This window comes from Temnothorax curvispinosus, unplaced genomic scaffold (genome assembly GCF_003070985.1).
Source record: "Temnothorax curvispinosus isolate PA1 unplaced genomic scaffold, ASM307098v1 QBEX01005963.1, whole genome shotgun sequence".
NCBI classification, from domain to species: Eukaryota; Metazoa; Arthropoda; class Insecta; order Hymenoptera; family Formicidae; genus Temnothorax; species Temnothorax curvispinosus.
In genome coordinates, this window is record NW_020215743.1 from 983 (window position 1) to 19406 (window position 18424).

Below are 18424 nucleotides of genomic sequence, written 5' to 3' on the forward strand. Positions count from 1 at the left end.
GAACTCGTCGCGCCACAACGTCCGGACGCTTCGTACCCTCGAAATGAGAGACGATGAATGAAAAACCGAATAAATCTCGGCCGAGAGAGAAAGAGAGGCTCCTCTCGGCCGAGATTTAGGCAGACGACGATTTTGCTTCCTTCTTTTACTCTCGCGACGTCGTTGTCTTGCCCCCGCGGAGGGACAAGTCGCGGGCGCGCGATGACAAAGGTATACGATCGGAGAAAGGGAGGAGAGAGAAAAAAAAGCGCTCGCGTTCTGTCATTCAATGCAAAACAGGTGATTCACCGGTCGGCCGTGTCGCATTCGCCGCGGATGAGACACGGGGACACTTTTTTTAAACTAATAATTCATCTCGTCCTGTTGCAGACACGTCGGTTGAGAGGACTGAAGGACGGGAAGGTAGAGATCGGGAAGGACGGGACGGCGAAGGAGACGCGAGGATGAGATACAAGGTGAGACTGCTTCCTCTGTTCCTCATCCGAGTGACACTGAAGGGGACAAGCGTGCCGATAGAGACAGGGCGGGGGGGGATAAGCCAGATTCATGCGTGCCATTGTGCCCGCGACTGTCTCGTCGAGTCCCCATTAAAATTCAACTTGCCCGTTCCTCAGGCCAATTTGGTATCGGCTTTTCCTCCTGCGAGAACGTAAAGCCTCGCGGATTTATTTATCTCGCAGATACGCGATATTCTTGTGTAATCCTGTGATTACGGGCGCGCGCGCGGATACGAGAAACTATTGTGTTATGCGCTTATATATTTTAGAAAATGAGATGCCATCTGTATTCTCGGATTATTTCTTCAGGATACACATCACGATCGTCCCTCAAACATTGATTTTTAGCGTCACGCAAACGCTCAACTTCATCAACTTCATTCGTGGAATTAATGTCACAAATAAAAACTGAATGTATTAATTAATTAATAATTTTATTAATAAGTAGTTAATTAAGTTAGTTAAATATATTAATTAAGTAAATTAAATGAATTAGAACGATTAGTTAAATAAATAATTTAATGAATGAATTAATTAAATTTAATATATTCAGTTTTCCAGCAAATTTCGGATAAAGAAAAGTTTCTTAGGAGTGGCCAGTATGCTTGAGAAGATTCCTCTTATCGCAGTATTATAAAAAAATTTGATGTCGCACATATTAATTATTAATAAAAGCAAAATATTTTAATATTTTTATCTCAGACAGAACAGGTAATACCTGTATTTTTCTTTGTTTCGGGACAAGTTTATTTTAACGGACAAATTTGCTCGAGGAAATAATTATTCGGGTCGTGTGCGAAGACACAGATCGGCGGTGAAACACGCAGTAAAGCGGCGCCGTCAGATAAAATCGTCTCTGAAAGAACTTCGAAGAACGGCGTACTTGAAATTTCATGCAAATCCTATACGTGTTTGTATAATGGTCTCGTTTCGCATTCGTCCCGCATCGAGGAGGAAGCCAACGCTGCCAACGCGCAATTGGAAGTGTGTGATTTATTTAAATTAAATTCTAATTGATGAATGTACGCCTCGAAGGATTATCCCGCATTACCGACGACGCGAATCTTTGTCGCCGAAAGACGCGCGTCTCCTCGTCTTTCGAGAACAACGGACAGGAGATCGAGAAGCTGACTCACGGATCGGAGTCTGCCCGACGGCGGTTTAGTTGATCGGACTTGAAAAAAAAAAGTTTGGTAAAAAAACTTGACGCGTCAAATGGCATAATTACAGGATCGTTCGTAATTTGCAAGTACGGCATCTCCGTTACACCTGTTGACAGTTTCCTTTCCGGTAATCGGATTCTCCCTTCGTCTCGCTTCGCCGTCGGCATCCGCGCGCGTCTCGTTTTTCTCAGCGGCACGCGTGTGCCGAGAGATCGCTGCATAAAACATAAGGCATCTACGCATCCGCCACCTTATCAACGTGCGTGCGATGCGCGAGGTGGGACGATCTATTCCGCGCGAATAGTTACGACCTGTTCCACGCTGATCTTAACATCGCGAATGTGAAAACTGTGGAGAATCGGCGCGATTCGATCTTTGAGGTATAATACAATTGTGATTTATTGTAGAAAGAAGAAATAATCTGAGAATATAAAGGTATAGAGAGTCTTTCGTTTCCCGATAGCGTAAATTGTACGCAAAAATGAGTAAATGTTATTTTATAGGTCTTCTTAACTCAAGAACTGAAACTGTTTGATAAAAATGCATTCATCTGATCTCTTTTTGCCAAAGTTTTCGATCAACTTGCGATTGACTGTCATTCCAGATATTTAGAACCTTACCGTTGCCATATTAAATAAATTTCGTTTCTGCGCGATCATGGATTTTCGATCCGCAATCGATCAATCGGTTTTTTTCCACGATTAAATCCAATTAAGAGGAAAAAGTAAACTGCCGCGTGTTCGATTATACTTCGTTAGAAACCGCAAGTAGTCGAACATTGCTGCAGCCAATTCTGGTTTTCTTACTCTGACGGAAAAAGAGGTCAATCGCGTGCAGGTGAAGGATAATTAAAATAAGACCAGTTACTAACATCGAATATCACATTTTATTCGTGCTCGAGGCAGATAAAGCGATGCCGTTTACGGTGATTATCTATTATCCCCTTTTGCGACATGGCTACGCAGTTCACGCATTTTTTCTTTGTTTTTTTAATCGAACAGTTTCTCCAACTGGAAATGATGATTATAAATAACGCAAGTAAAAAAAATGCACTAATCGAGATTTAAACCACACGATTTTGAAGCTCTTGGCTTTTTCAACGTTTGGACAAATAGTTCACAGATATAATCTTATCAAATTAAGTTCTTTTCCATATAGAACGGTCGTTTATTCTCCATTTCTACCGCTCTTCCAATCCGTTCATCTTGTCTAATTGGCTTTCCCGGCTATCTATGCGATGCGGGGTCGCGCATTGGCCCCGTATGCCGGCGAGATCATCACAGAAGCGATTGTTCCTTCGACGTAGAAGAAAAAAAAGAGGCGGGCGGAAGAAGTGGAGCGGTGCGGACACGATCCGCGAGCGCGCGACCGGGCCGGGTTGAGATTCGCTCGAGAAATTTAAGTCAATGGCAAGAAGAGCACTTGAAGCGAATTTATTCCACGAAGCCCTTCCCCGGAAGCTCGTTAAGCGGCGATTACGCCTCGCGTGTCTCAATCGCAGCGTCAGAAACGTCAAATATCAGTCGCTCAGGGTGATCGATGTATAGGAATAAAAGCGGATTGTGTCATTTAAATCAAATCGGAAACTTTTACTTCGTCAATAACTAATTAACAATAATTAACATAAATATTTTCTGTTTGACCTAACGGGCTATCCTTATTAATTATAATCGTCACGACGTTTCGACTATTTTTGGGTTTTGATCCTTCTCAATCAATGCAACTTTTAATGCTAATATATGTACAAGCATCTTTTTTTTATCATTTACTCCATAGTTTTGGCTAGACCATCAGCTAAACCATCAACTATACTTGCTGCGACGCATATAGTTTAGCCAAAGCCATGAAATCGCAAATCCATCAACGCAAGATCCGAACGAAAGCCAACGTAAATGTAAAGCCAATGTAAATTAGAGATTCGCGGGACCAGGGATCCATGAAACTAATTGTAAGATTTTGCGAAAGTATAAAGAGATTTACAGAAAGCCGAACTTTCCTCGCTTATCTTCTCGCTCGTCCGAGCGAACCGTTCGCTTCGAGGTCGAAAAGCGAGATCGCGGGAATAATTTGTTGCGGGATGGATGCAACTGGCACGATGAAAGAGACGGAGGAAAAAGTGATGTGGCACGTGGAGGTGCCGCGATCGCTGATGCACAGAAGTCACTGACCACCTTCGCTATACGCTACCGTAATTGTATTATCAAGTAATAGGGCGATAATGGGTTTCAAGCAACGGCGGCACTTACGACCTCCCCCCACGTTCGCGTCGCTGAAATAGGATCCTCTCAATAGCGCATTCAGGCGCTCTTTGCGAAAGAGCAGGACGCGCGATGCGCTGTGTACGGACCCCGCGCGTGTCAGTCACTTTTGAAGGTAGCCTGCGCGTCGGCCTACATCTCCCGGCATTGGTAATCGGATGAAAAATAATTTCGCCGCTTAGATTCGTCATTACCCGTTGGATAAAAACCGCGAGTACTATTGAGAATATAATGAGCTTTCCCGAGCGTCGCCGAAGGATTCCTGGGCCTTAGATTCGACTTTGGACACCGTCCATTATTTTCAGACCAACTATGGTACTTCTAAAAAACGTTCAAGTCAGTTTAATATATCTCTCTCTATACAGTTTATTAATGAATTTAATTCCATATAAGTTTATATGTTTATTGTAAATGTTATTATTACTATATAAGTAAACCTGTAAAATATAAATTTCTTCTAGTCAGCCTGAAACATACGGCGACTAAATCAAGAAGTGCCTAAACGGTGTCCAAATTCTTAAATGAAAAATTTTAACCAGGGTGTTGTAGTTTTCTGAAGCGCTACTTCTCAACGTGATATCAGTTTGATATAAAATCAGATGCATCTCCTCGTGAAGAGACAAATAAATGAATGAGATGTTACGGCACGTTCATATGGTGTATCTTTTTCTGTCGTATCTTTTTGCGTAAGGAAACGATTTAAGAGAAATATACAGAGCATTCGTCTCTTCCTCTTACAATTATAGAACAGGCTGCGGACATAAATGAGAATAATGAGACGGTCTCGTCGAGAGACGTCGTAGGAGTATCTCGGCGAAGGGAATTTTTAAGGAGGTTGTAGAGAATCAGAATGTTAGGAATTAAAGTCTAAAGCATAAGCTCTTTTATGAATAATGTCGGAATGTGAATTTTTTTTAGATTTTTTTCACTGGTTAGTTTTCGACAACGTCAAAACAAAGTCCAAAAGATTGTTTAATGTTACTTTCATGTCACGGTAAAAGCTTTATCGTGTAATTCCCTATGTGTGTTTATCCAGCGAAGCATTTGAAACGTACTTAAGATGTGACATAAAAGAAATATTTATTTTATGCTGAGTTTTCGTTGTCCTATTTAAATAAATTTAAATGATACACGTTTTCATACCGATTTATTACTGCGGCTCTGTCGCGATGCAAATTTTAATATTGCAAGAAAATCGTGGTATTTTTTCAAATGTTTGTGAAAGTATTTTCAGTATGGTATTCTTTATATATTAAACATAAATTTATTCCGGTCTTAACATTTTTAACAGTCATTTTTGCCAATAATTGATAGGCAATCTTGAATCTCTCATTAGAGGCCATTAAAACTTGAACTTTAATTGTTATAAATGTTTTCAAAAACTAATTGGAAAAAATCTAAACAATTTATGTTTTAAATTTTATGCAATTCTTAACATTTCTGAGTCTCCTTAACAACCTCCTTAAATTTTGAATTTATATCTACGTATTTAAAATAAATTTTAAACTTGTATACATTTGTACTTATGTATTTATTAAAATATACTTACGGATGGTTTTTACCATGCCGACTTGATCGAGGTATGACAGAAACGTGCAGCGTATGATATACAGATTGAGCGATAGAGACACTCACGTGCCGCATGATGAACGGAGTCAACGCCTCTGATAGCGTCTCACATCTCGTACGTGACGAGCTAGAAAATACCGATAAATAAATACTGTACGGTATATCGTCGTCATAGGTATGCGATGTTTGGAGCTTACTCACGCGACTCGCGGCTGGAATTAATGATCAGAATTAATATGACCAGTGAAGGAGAATGTATGCCGATAAATCAATTCTGTTTGTACCTGAAATTATCAGTAACTGCTGTATTTAGCGTGAAAGTACGAGCCAACCGAGGAATTTTAACAGACCTGTTAGAGTTAGAAATTATTTATTATTACATTGTCATTGCCGTTGATTGAAGTCCATATTTAATGACCTCGCTCAATTTTACTAGCTATCTCATAATTTCGTCGTCTTATTGAGACGATTACGTGGAAGCTATTAATGACAGAATCGTCAAAGATGCGTTTCATTCAGAGCGGAACGTAAGCAGTCAACAACGAGAGACAAATATAGAAAATAGATTCATTATGCGAATGTCGCATTATGGTTTACGCGGAACTGCCTATTGGACTCGACCTCGTCGAGATTTTTTGTTCCTTCGCGTCTATGTGAATTCCGAATGATGACTCGTATTTCTTTTTTAATCACTACAAGGAAGATGCGTAGGTACCTTATTTTGCAGATGTAAAATGCCTTATTTAGCGGTGTAATTATAAAACATGTTTGCAGAGTTAATCTTTTACGATTGAATACTTCAATCTAAAGTATATCTGTCTTTTTCTTCACTAATTTAAAAAATTGTTATTGCATCGCTTTGAATGGTCCGCGCGCAGCAATCCCTATCTTTAAATTTAAAGATTAAAAAAGCTGATGATAAGAGTACATCGTTGATCTCGATTTCACAAGTGAACTCAGCACTCTTTGTTGGAAGAAAAATCCTCCTGCGATTAAGTCTGCGGTTAAGTTTCGATTAAGGCCACCGCGCCTTGTGATCTTTTACTTCCCCGAGTTGCAGTCGAAGCAAATATAGGAAGAGGATTGAATTATGCGCGTCGGGTCCTGGTTGTTTATCGCCTCGCCGTCGCGGGGAGGATTCTATTAGCGCAAAAAGAATTAATTACCACGCGATATCCCGAGAAGCGAGATAAAGGCGAGGGAGATCGGCGCGAGGCTTAGCGTATAATCTTCATCGGCGAGGATTATAATATTCAACTCCCATTGTCAACGATGCGTAGCGAGATCAGAGTCAGTCGCCCGATTGCATCTAAGGACGACAGGAAGAGAGGTATCTTAACGAACGTGAGTTAGTTCGGCGAGTACTTCCCCATCGTCGGAGACGAATTGCGATTCCGTCGATCCATCGCGAGACTCAATGTCAGACGCACCCGCTGATGGAACTCGCATGCGGCTCGACGTTTTTAAACGGTGAAATCTTACGGCGCGCAAGGACGACGCCGTATCGGAAGCGACGTCGATCGGATGACAATTACCGGGCGCGCGCAAGGACGCGCGGATCGGAAGTGGACGGTAAGGCATGATGACAATTGTTGCCGATCCGCGAGTGGCCGTCAGCGCGACAGACGTTCACCGACGAATGTTCATTTTTCTGTCACGTCCTGTTTAAATTTCCGCGATTTTCCGCGCTACCGCGAGGTAAATATTTTACATGAGCGATCGGACGTGGGGGAATAATTGCGACGGCATCAGCGGAATAGGCAGTCTGTGACTGTGCATTTTAAACACCGTTAAGCACAACCATTAAAAATTGGATTGTCGCATTACGACGAGAAGAATAGGAAGAGAAGACGATCGATACAACGCAATTCTGCGCGATTGATGTAAAATATGCAATTGTTCTCCGTACTTGAGATTCTTTATTATTTCTCTTTTTATAATATTTGTGATAAAATCTTTGCGTTATAAAATAGTTAATAATAAAGTATTCAATAGCCACGATTTATCGCTGATATTAATTGACTACTAAATGCGCCAAATGGTACTTTTTTTCCTCTCAGAGATTAAAGAGAAGAAGGAGAAGAGAAATAAACAGAGAGAATAACTAGAAATAACTTGGAATCATGGTGCCTATGGTATCGCAAGAAATCGGTCTGTTTACTCGAACAGAGAGGAGGGAACTAGAATAAAGCAGATACACGATTGCGTAAGGCGTATGGTTCACTTGATAGACAGATGAAAGAAAAAGAGAGAAGAAGAAGAAGAAGAAGACAAGAAAAAGGCGCCGGCGTTTCTCGCGTCAAGCCTGCCGATTCCGATAGGTCGAAGCACATATAATGGGAACGTTGTCAGACGCACGCCGATGTATCCGCGCCGCACGCGGAAAATCGAATTCTCGCCTCTCGACTAAACACGAACACGACTGTTTAATTCCCCGAGGGCTTAGGGCCGATTTCAGCAACGTCAAACAACATCAATCACGTTTGTCTAAATTCACGTTTATCTACGTTGTAATTAACGATGATCCAGAAAGGACTGAATTGAATTGCAACGGAAAGATTGATTGGTCAATTGTAAAATCTATCCTGAACTTTCCCAAATCTTACGATTTTTATTTTAGGATCGCCTCTTTAATGTGCTCTCAAAGAAGTCATAGTCCGGTATTCATAGTCTTCAAGATCGTCTTAAGTAATGTCTTAAGGCGCTAATACGGCTCTGTGATTGGTTCATGACATCTTAAGATTGAACTTAAGACGGTCTTAAATAACTATGAATACCGACATCTTGCAACGTGATTCTGATTTGAGTTAACAATATGACGTATACATATAATGATGGAAAACGTACATTTTGTAAATATATTAAAGTTATATGGGGCGTGCATTAATTACAAACCTAGAAAAAAATGAGACCGTTGGAATTGTCGGCGGTGAAAGGAGTTAATAAAATAATGCGAAACGAAAGGAGACGCGTTAGACACGTGCTTGTTAATGCAATCAAAAGAAAGAGAAGAAAGCCTCACAGACTGACCCATATCGGAGTCGACTGTGTCAACTTTTCATTAATTTTACTTAAGCGTTTCTTTAGCTGAGCACGCATCTGGCGGATAAAGATCCGGCAGATAAAGTACATACGCGAGGAACATTTAGTTGGCCATAATTAATATTAATCGAAGTTGGTGAAGCGGAGAATGACTTGGAATTGGGTTGTCTTAAATCATTACTCGCTTCTGACTGAATCACCGGAATTTTTTTCATTTCTTAACATTATATAGAGTAATCTAGAAGTAAGCGATAAATTCTGAATTCGAAATTGATTAAATTCTTTTTGCTGTGTTATATGACGTTAACGAAGATTATTCTTAACGAGTCTTTGAAGAGCCACGTGTTAAAAATATATAGAGCGCTGTTGTGTCATCGCAGCTTGTTAATCGAAAATAATTTTAGTCAAGTCTATCATTATAGCGTATAATTTACAGTTCAGATTGTAAGGCAGCGATATAAAAATATCTCCTCGATCCAATGGAATTTTTGTACGGCAAGACAATGCGTTCTATAAGATCGTTCTTTCCGACCTGTTTCACGCGCCGTAATTACGAAGAAAGAACGGCTGCAGCACGTAATTTAAATCGGCGTAGGTATCATCCGTCGCGGCGTTAAAACCGCATGATCGATATACTCACCTTGCCCCAGAATCGGCGGGATTAACTTTTCAGTCATGTTATTCTCCTCGTGCCCAATATCCTGCCGCGCATCCGCGGCAGAGATAATCCTCGTCCCATTAAACCCGAAACCGTCGAGAACGCCGCTGTTGCGCGGCAATGAAGCGAAAAATAGATGAAAAGCGAACGCGAGTTTACGTAAGTTACGGTCCAGATTAAACGTCGAAACGCGCGCGGAGAACTATTGTTTGGATGCACACTAGCGCAGATCTGTCAGCACACCACCATTTTAAGTATATTCTATTTTTAAGTATACTCTCTCTCTTTGCCATTGCTTACCTAACGCCTTCGGAAAACAGGGAGAAGATATATTTTCGTCACGCTAACAAAACGGAGAATCCTGTATCTTGCGATGCCAACTATGTATTTTTATCGAAATTGAGTCGATTTATTCACGCTCCCTCCTTCATTTTAATAGATAAATTTTTAATAATTTTTTCCGTAACTTTTTCAGTCTTGATCTATTTTCGCTCTGAAATTTTCTAGTCAGAGATTTTTTTTGTTCCCGATTGGAATGCAATTCAGGAAAACTGAGCTAATCATTCTCAGTGAATCGCTCTCGTATATAGAGTCGCTTCAAGGTCCCTGTGTTACACGAGATGCATCTGTTTTAGTTGCACTTTGATCTCTCGTATTTTCATGGCACGAAGCGCAGAAGTCAAGTCATAAGATATTGCTTCTTTGTTAGATCAAAGTAGCTTTTCACGCGGTGCACTAACATTTCGTTACTTCGGAGTTGAATATAATGTTGCGGATAACGCAACGGCAGGCGCATTCTTCGACCAGACACGCTCGTTAGCATTAATAGAATAAAATGTGAAGAAGTGGACGACAGGCAATTATTGTAAAATATATATCATCATTTCTCTTTTGAAGGTGAACGACCCGGAGGATAATGAGAGAGACACGGTGGAGAACGCGAAAGGAAACTCGGACGTCCCCTGGTAATAAGCGTTTCCTTTGCTTGATAAAAAAGAATCGATAACATTTTCTTATTTCTTACTTTCAGTTTTTTTATTTCTTATTCCTCTCACTTTACATTACTAACTAATTAGTTTCTTGTATATTCTTTTGAAACGTGTCTATTAAATATAAGATTATCTTTAAATACTGTGCTTTACATTTTTCTGAATCTTCTAAAGATTCTATGCTCGTTGAAACAATTGTCTATTTAGAGATTTTCCTTCTTTCTTTCCTTTCTATAATACGTGTTTGTTGTAATTTAATTTTCGTGATTGGGTAATTTTTAAGTAGTATAGATCAACGAGAAAGGCGCGTGTCCGAATATCGATTTGAAAATAAAAGTCAAACAGTTTTCGAGATATCTTTTTCTTTTTAAAATATATTTGCATATTTTGCACTTGTTAATCTTTCTTATGCATTTTGATAAAAGACAACAAATGACGGTAGAATATTTTTACATACTGTAGTTCAACGTGAAAAGCAGAAAGTAAGAATCTTTGTGTACCGATTTGAAAAGCTAAACGATTTTCAAGTTATGTTGTAAGTTATGTTTTCACTCATCTTTATCGTTGGAATCTTCCCATTGTCTTTTTGACAGGGATTACAATCAACGGGATGAGAAGAAATCGAGCGGGAAGGAGTTGCGGCTCGTAATCGTCGTCGGATTGTTAGCGGTGACCGTTATCGCTCTTATCGTAGCACTAACTTTGCAGATGGCGATTTTTCGCAAAGAAGAGTACAAGGAGATGTGCCAGAGCGAGGAGTGCATTAGGACAGGTATCGTTTGTACACCTCGTTATATATATTTTCGGAAAATAACAATCGGTCTAATTCTCAATTTGAAAGGTAGTGCCAAGACGATTTGTTTTGCTCAGATTACGCTGAAATGTAAGGTAATTTTACAATAAATTTTTACAATTATTGTAAAAATATTTTTATCGTTATAGCGGCACGAGTGATAGGCGCGATGAACAGGTCCGTGGATCCTTGCCAGGATTTCTACAACTTCGCCTGCGGCGGCTGGATCAACAAGCATCCGATTCCTCAAAGTCAGAGTTTCTGGGATCAGCTGAGCTTGCTCAGGGAGGAACTTCTGAAGAACTTAAGGATTTTACTTGAGGAACCGGATGAGGAAACCGATCTCAAGCCGGTGAAGATGGCGAAAGCTCTTTACAGGACCTGCATGGATGTCGGTAAGTCTTTAACAATTAAAGCATCAACTTGGTGAAATATCTTGAAAACCAAAATTTCAAGAAATTCGCAGGGAAAATTTTAGTTACATAAATATTATTGAATAATTATAAAGATTTTTCATCGAGAAATTTACCGAACTTATAAAATACACAAATAATAGGCTTATGAATTGCAATTTCTTAGAATAATTTCAAAAAGATAAACCAACATAGGAAGGTTGTAAATTAGTCTTTAATTGAGAAGCCATATATCAAGTCACGAAGCGTTTCTCGAAGGTGAGGAAAAGGAACGATAATTATCCACGCGAACCAATTTTCTGTCAAGATTCTCTATCGTTAACTCTGGTAATTTGCCTACTTCAACGATAAATTATTCATTAATTGTCGCTCTTTCGTGCGAAGGATAGAATGCGCGTAACGGCATTTACATAAGCGTAAATTCGAAAGAATATAAACTTATCTAACAATACGTTGGCGGTCGCATTGCGACGTATCATTATTGCGCCAATAACGTAATCAGTAATAACGTAATAGGATAAAGTGACTACTTTATTATCGCGAAGAAGTAACCGGATCTCGTGCCTGATTTCGAACGACGATTGCGACCATGATAAGCGTGCAAATGATTTAAATAGAAACAACGATCGCATATTTAATTTCCGCAGAAAATGTAAATAGAAGTAGCGTTACGTATAACTCTTAAACCAGGCTGCAAAACGTTTATCTGCAGCCTTGATGATAGAATGTATTTTAAAATAACGGGAAATCATCGGATTGCAGCGAGTGTCGAAGCTCTAGGATTGGAACCCATCTTCGAGGTGCTCAATAGTCTAGGTTTGCCAAAGGAGCCGCCGATGCAGGGTAAAATACCATCTCTCGACATATCGAGGATAGCTGGGATAGGGCAGCGAACGCTAGGCTTGAGTCTCTTCATCAATTTTTACATTAGCGAGGACGTTAAGGACACTACGAGGAATCGGATGATGGTGAGAATGCCAGCGCGTTCAAAATGCCACGAATTTTAATGAAAAAAAAATTGAAAGAGAAAACAAAAGATTGTTCAACAATAAAAAGACATAATTTTGCAAATGCAAAATTCAAAGAAATGGAGAACCTTCTTTTATTTAATTTAAATAAACAGATTTTTTGTACATAAATTAAAGGGATATTAATTTATAAGATATTTTAATATTCTTTAAAATTTCATTAAAATTATATTTCTGGTATCTTAATCTTAGTAATATAATCCCATTTTTAACTTTACTAAAAATAAAGGAAAACGTTAGTTATATGTCCTTTTTAAGTAATTTAATTTGATATTTCTTATTATAATTGAGCTGACATAACTAACTATTCTTCGCTAGAAAATAATTCTTTAGCATGGATAGTGACGAAGTACAGAAAACGAAACTCTTTTAGATGGAGCAAGTATCCCCCGGATTTAGCGAGCGTTACTTATTAGATCCGCGGCGTTTTCAATCGGAACTGATGGAGTATAAAAAGTACATAAAATCCATGGTCGAACTGGCGGGAGCTGGCAACATGAGTGCGAATTACGCTAATGAGATTTTAGAATTCGGCACGAAACTCGCCAGGGTAAGTAGCAAATTCGTATGGTTTGTATCGAACACTCGCGATTTTAATTCTTCACATATCTATTCCAAGCTGTACCATGGTATCCTACGTGTTAATTTTTTATGTACATCTTTTTTTTATAGAAGATACATTATTATTTTAGATATCTTAAAGTGCAGCGTACTTGAGATTGCCTATTCAATATTAATTAATAACAAATTGAATTTTAGTAATTAATCTTTTGTTTTTAATTTTAATAAAGTTTTGATACTCGGTTGAATGGTTCAGCTCTGTCTTACTCAACTTCCGATGTGAGGATAATCGTTTTCAGGAATACGTTTAATTCTTTTGAAATCCGTCCAGATCATGGCGACAAACGAGGAACGGCGCAGTTCGGATCATCTCCTTCACGAGGTGACGATCGACGACCTGCAAAAACTCACCGATATACACGCGCAGCAGGTAACATCGACATCTCTATTTTTTTCTTTGCGTAAGCGTAAGAATATTTATGCACCGTTCAAGGTGAACGACCGGTTAAATCAATATGAGATAGCGTCCGCGTAATTTACATTTTAGTGGAAAATTTGGAACCACATAATTCTTATCGAAATTCCAATTAAGATGAGATCCGCTCCAAGAGTTCCGCCAATGAATGAAGTAATATTTAAAAACTTGCAAAATTATTACCGGATAATACTAAAGATATTAAAGTTTCATCGCGACTTAATATTTGAAGCATCAATTACAATTTTTGTATAAATTTGCTTATTCGCGTTTTGTTCATGATTGTTTTATTTAATCTTCTTACAAATTTATCTCCCTAATTTGAGTCGAGGGTTGTCAGAAACGGGAGCGAGATATGAATCTTACTTTTAATGCGAGTAATTAACGAGACGCTGTTTCAGTGGAATTGGACGAGATACGTGGAGGCTGTGTTCGAGAATACGAACGTCACGATAAATCCGGCCGAGGATCGAGTTATCATCGTGGACCTGCAGTATTTGCAGAAATTGCCGCTGCTGCTGTCCATCACCCCGCCCGCCACGATAGGTACGTCCAATTTCGCACCCTCGTCAATGCGAACACGATTGTCACTTGGCGTGATGCGTGCTCGCTCAACCTGCATCGCATATTGTTGCTTTTCCACTTACGTCCATTTACATAAGAGAAGAGAGAAAAAAGAGAGAGAGAGCTACGTGATGCGAAACATTCCTCTTTGTGTTCGAGTGATTTTCGCAACGTGATTTTCATTTATCTCTCTCCCATATAATAATTATTGATAGTAGTAAATTGATAAAAGTGACAAACAATAAATTATATCAGCGCGAAAAAGAGAAGAAGCCTCGAGTCCCTGGTGAAAAAATTTCTCATATTTTCTCAGAAACTTTCTACGAATTTCTTTCTCGTATTCTAGATTTATAAAAAATTATGTGATTTTAGATTTATGAACAATATATAAAATTTATCAAAATACCTTCAGAAATAATTGAATGAGGAATATTTCAGTATTACAGTATATATGAAAAGTTCTGATAAATATTGCGTGGATTTTCTCATATTTATTCTAAGATGTTGGCGAGAAAAATCTGAAAAATTCTGAGAAAGTTTTAAAATTTTTATAGAAATTTTGATTAAATAATATGAAAAATTTAAGACATTTTTCTACCAGGGGTGCTTTCGTGTAAATCACGTTGCGATACGCAAAGCTTCCTTAAGTTTCTCCTCTGACTCGATTACAAGCATATCTTCCAAATATCGTTCCAAAATCCAAATACCAAAGATCGTTGAAGCAACGAAGACGCTTGGAAGTGTCGATAATCCATGACGGATAATATCGGGTGTTTCTACGCCCGGGGGGAAAGGAAAAGAATGGCGAGAAGGGGTCAGAAGCTATCGAAAGCTGCACCGTATCTGTAGAAATAAGTACGCGATTGTTTCGCCGCGTTTGAAACGGCTGACGGCGATTACGCGCCGATAAACAACGCGAGACGATAAATAACATGTTAACGTCGAGCCGATTTTTCAGTGCGATACGTCTGGTGGAGCGTGTACGCGACCGTTGCCCCTCTGACGCTGCAGAAGTTCCGCGATCTCGGCTTCCAGTTCTCGCAGAAGATCTTCGGCCTGAAGGAGAAGACGCCGCGCTGGAAGGGATGCACCGGGAACGTCAACGGGAATTTCGGCATGGCGTTGAGCTACATTTATGCACAAAGGCACTTCAACGAACAGGCACGAGAAAAGGTTCGCGATAGTATGTGCGGCGATTAGTAGCCCTGAAATATTCCACGGCGGAGGTCGGCAAACCGCGACCCAGCACCTGTTTTTTTACAGCTAAAATATGATAGGGTAGGGAGGGGCTTTTGGAGTCACGGGCTCCAGTTATATTCTGCATTAATTTATTAATTTTTATTATTAAGACCGATTCATTGTTCTTACACGTTTCAATTGCCCTCCCCAGAGTTCTTTCAAGATTTTTAGATGTCTTGGAAATTTTTTATTTGACTTTTTCTTTAACTGACTTAAACATAGCCTCTCCCTATAATAATAAATACATATCTAGTAATATAGTAATAAAATAAATAATAAATTAAAATAAATAATAAATTATTTATTTTATTACGCTAATAATGTGTTTCATTTTATTATATTAGTAACAATATTGTTATTATTATTAACTTTAATTTCGTCGATAACAAATTTGTGGAAGTTTTTATTTTCTCTCTTGTTAAATAACTATATACGTAATATCTTTTTGGCCTACAAAGTTTGACATTTAATATCTCGCTCTTTACTACCTGGTCGGGAAATGTGATTTTCCGACCCCTAATCTACGAGATATCCTAAATTCGAGCTTTATTCGTTATTCAATATTTTCCTAACGAACGTGAGATTATCGTTATACCTATAAGTGATTGATCACTGTTTATCATTGTCGATAGGCATTGGAGATGCTGCTGGATATCAGGGCGGCGTTCGACGAGATGGTCACGGAGCTGGACTGGATGGATGCCGGCACGAGAGCTCGAGCCCATAGAAAATTGCAGGCGATGAGGCCGTTCGTAGGATTTCCCGACTGGGTCACGAATCCAGAGGAGTTAGACAAGTTTTACGAAGGGGTGAGTTCTCTCTAAATATCGCGTGTTTGCGTATGATTACGAATTACATCTACATTCCAATCCAGCTGTGGAAACTGCAATGTCCGGTCTGTTTAGGTGGAGGTGATCGACGGGAAGCTGTTCGCGACCTTTCTGAAGCTAACTGACGTGGCGATGAAAAAAAGCTTTAATAATTTGCGCGAGAAGCCCGACAGGAGCAGATGGATATCGACAGGCACGACAGTGAACGCATTTTACAGCGCGATATTAAACTCAGTCAGTAAGTGTCTTTTCTTTTTAATGCTAATTTTCTAATTAACCAAAATAAATTTCCTAATTAACATAATCATCATTGTCGCTTTACAATATACCAATTTAATTTAATCGTTCAGAATGTAAAAAGAATGTGTGATCTTAGCTTTTCCAGCCGGCATCCTGCATCCTCCGTTTTACGGCAACGGATTGGAGTACGTATAAGAACGTTTTACAGATACGGCAAAATTTTCATGAACTCATATTTTACTTCATCAGTTCTTTATTTGCAATAGTCCTAATTATTATGTACATTACTTAATAAAATTCTGATATGGCAGTCGTATTCTATTTTTGAGAAACTTGTAGATTTTAAAATATAATAAAATGCACAAAAATTGTAATTGAGACTTGCCTGATGGAAAATTTATTTGTTTTCTGATACATACGTATTGACTTATTACCGCAATTTACTTATTAAAGTGCTGTAGATTTTAATTAAAGACGCAAAGATATGAGCTCGCGAAAAACAAAGTGATATCTACGTGCGACTCGTTATCGTAAATCGCTAAGCTCCAACATTGCGCGTTGCAGGTCCATCAATTACGGTGCTATGGGGGCGATTATGGGCCACGAACTTACCCACGGTTTCGACGACCAAGGTGCGTGATCGGCGATGCGACGTGTGTTACGTAATATCGTTAAAACGGCCACTCGTCCGTCTTTATCTCTTTACGTTGCCCGCATATCCGCAATAATATCTGGAATTACATGATTTTCTGTGTCAGGACGCCGGTACGACGAGAACGGCAATCTACGGCAGTGGTGGAGCGATGAGACGTTGCGACACTATCACGAGAAAGTGCAATGTATAATCGAGCAGTACAGCAGTTATCATTTGCCGGAGTTGGGTGATAATTTCACGGTGAGCCTCGCACGGTAGCAACGTGCCCATTTTATTCATTGAAAGCACAGAGGGAGAGAGAGAAGCGTGCCAAGGCATATCTCTTGCTCGTATGCTCAACCATTCGACTCACCGTCTGACTTTCAGGTGAACGGTATCAACACCCAGGGTGAAAATATTGCCGACAACGGCGGCATCAGGGAAGCTTACAGAGCGTATCAGAGGCTGATTACACGCAGTCCGTACCAGCAAGCCCTCCCTGGTCTTGTCGACTACAGCAACGAGCAACTGTTCTTCTTAGGTTTTGCACAGGTAAAAAGAAGAAAAAATTAATTAAATTTTGTCCAATAAATATTAAAATTTTAGCGTCTGGTAAAAGAATCATACGATCAGAGCTTCTTTTCTTCTGAGAAAGTAATTTATTTAACAGTACTCTAAACTGATTGTGAGTATATTTAAATAGCAATAAAACTTAATGCTGCATATTTATCATATATTTAATATATTACATTGTATACAATTAAAAATGAAGAGAAAAAAGATCGTTTTACATATTGTTACCTAAATACGTTACAAAAACTATGTACATGTATGGGCGAGATTTATAAAATTTTAAAATCATTGAAATGGCGATTTTTCTCTTGTCAAACTAGCGAGAAATTATTTATAATAAAAATCTACGTAGGTATAAATTAAAATCGCAAAGAGCTCCAAATCGCAAATGAGAACTTCGTAGCTCTTTTCTGCGTGTAAAGCTTTTTTTACAAGATTGAGTCGTAAACGTTAATCTTTTTTAAGGTCTGGTGCGGCAATTATACAAACGGAGCGTTGAAGTCCAAAGTGATAGAAGGTGTCCATGCGCCAAATCATTTTCGAGTTATCGGCACGCTGTCGAACAACGCGGAGTTCGCAAAGGCCTGGAAGTGCCCGCTCGGTAGTCCAATGAACCCGTCGCACAAGTGCATCTTGTGGTAGACATCCTTCGCATTATTTCGAGCGGTATGAAACGTAACGACGCCTAAAAAACTGTTATCTCGTTCAGGTTTAATCTCTCGTGACAGAAGAAGGCGTTGGTGCAGTGATAAATCTAAGAAATTGTAAATAGACTGATTTATAATTATAAGAACCTAGTGAGTAATTTATTAAGCACCTAGGCGCTCTATTCTTACTCTTAAGCTTATCATGTAAATATCACACGATGAAAAAAAAAAAATAACTTTTGTAAAGAGAC

General features: G+C 39.1%; 1 protein-coding gene across 1 annotated transcript; it reads left to right on the forward strand.

The window, feature by feature from the left end:
- Positions 1–347: 347 nt before the first annotated feature.
- Positions 348–18423, forward strand: LOC112455272 (neprilysin-4-like). The gene is made up of 16 exons (XM_025017076.1): positions 348–455; positions 10085–10152; positions 10770–10948; positions 11119–11364; positions 12145–12350; positions 12784–12960; positions 13303–13401; positions 13848–13992; positions 14969–15183; positions 15882–16058; positions 16155–16317; positions 16456–16504; positions 16884–16951; positions 17078–17214; positions 17341–17505; positions 17992–18423. Exons 1-16 carry the CDS (start codon positions 444–446, stop codon positions 18166–18168), a joined length of 2283 nt encoding a protein of 760 aa, XP_024872844.1. The 5' UTR covers positions 348–443; the 3' UTR covers positions 18169–18423.
- The last annotated feature ends 1 nt before the right edge of the window (position 18424 follows it).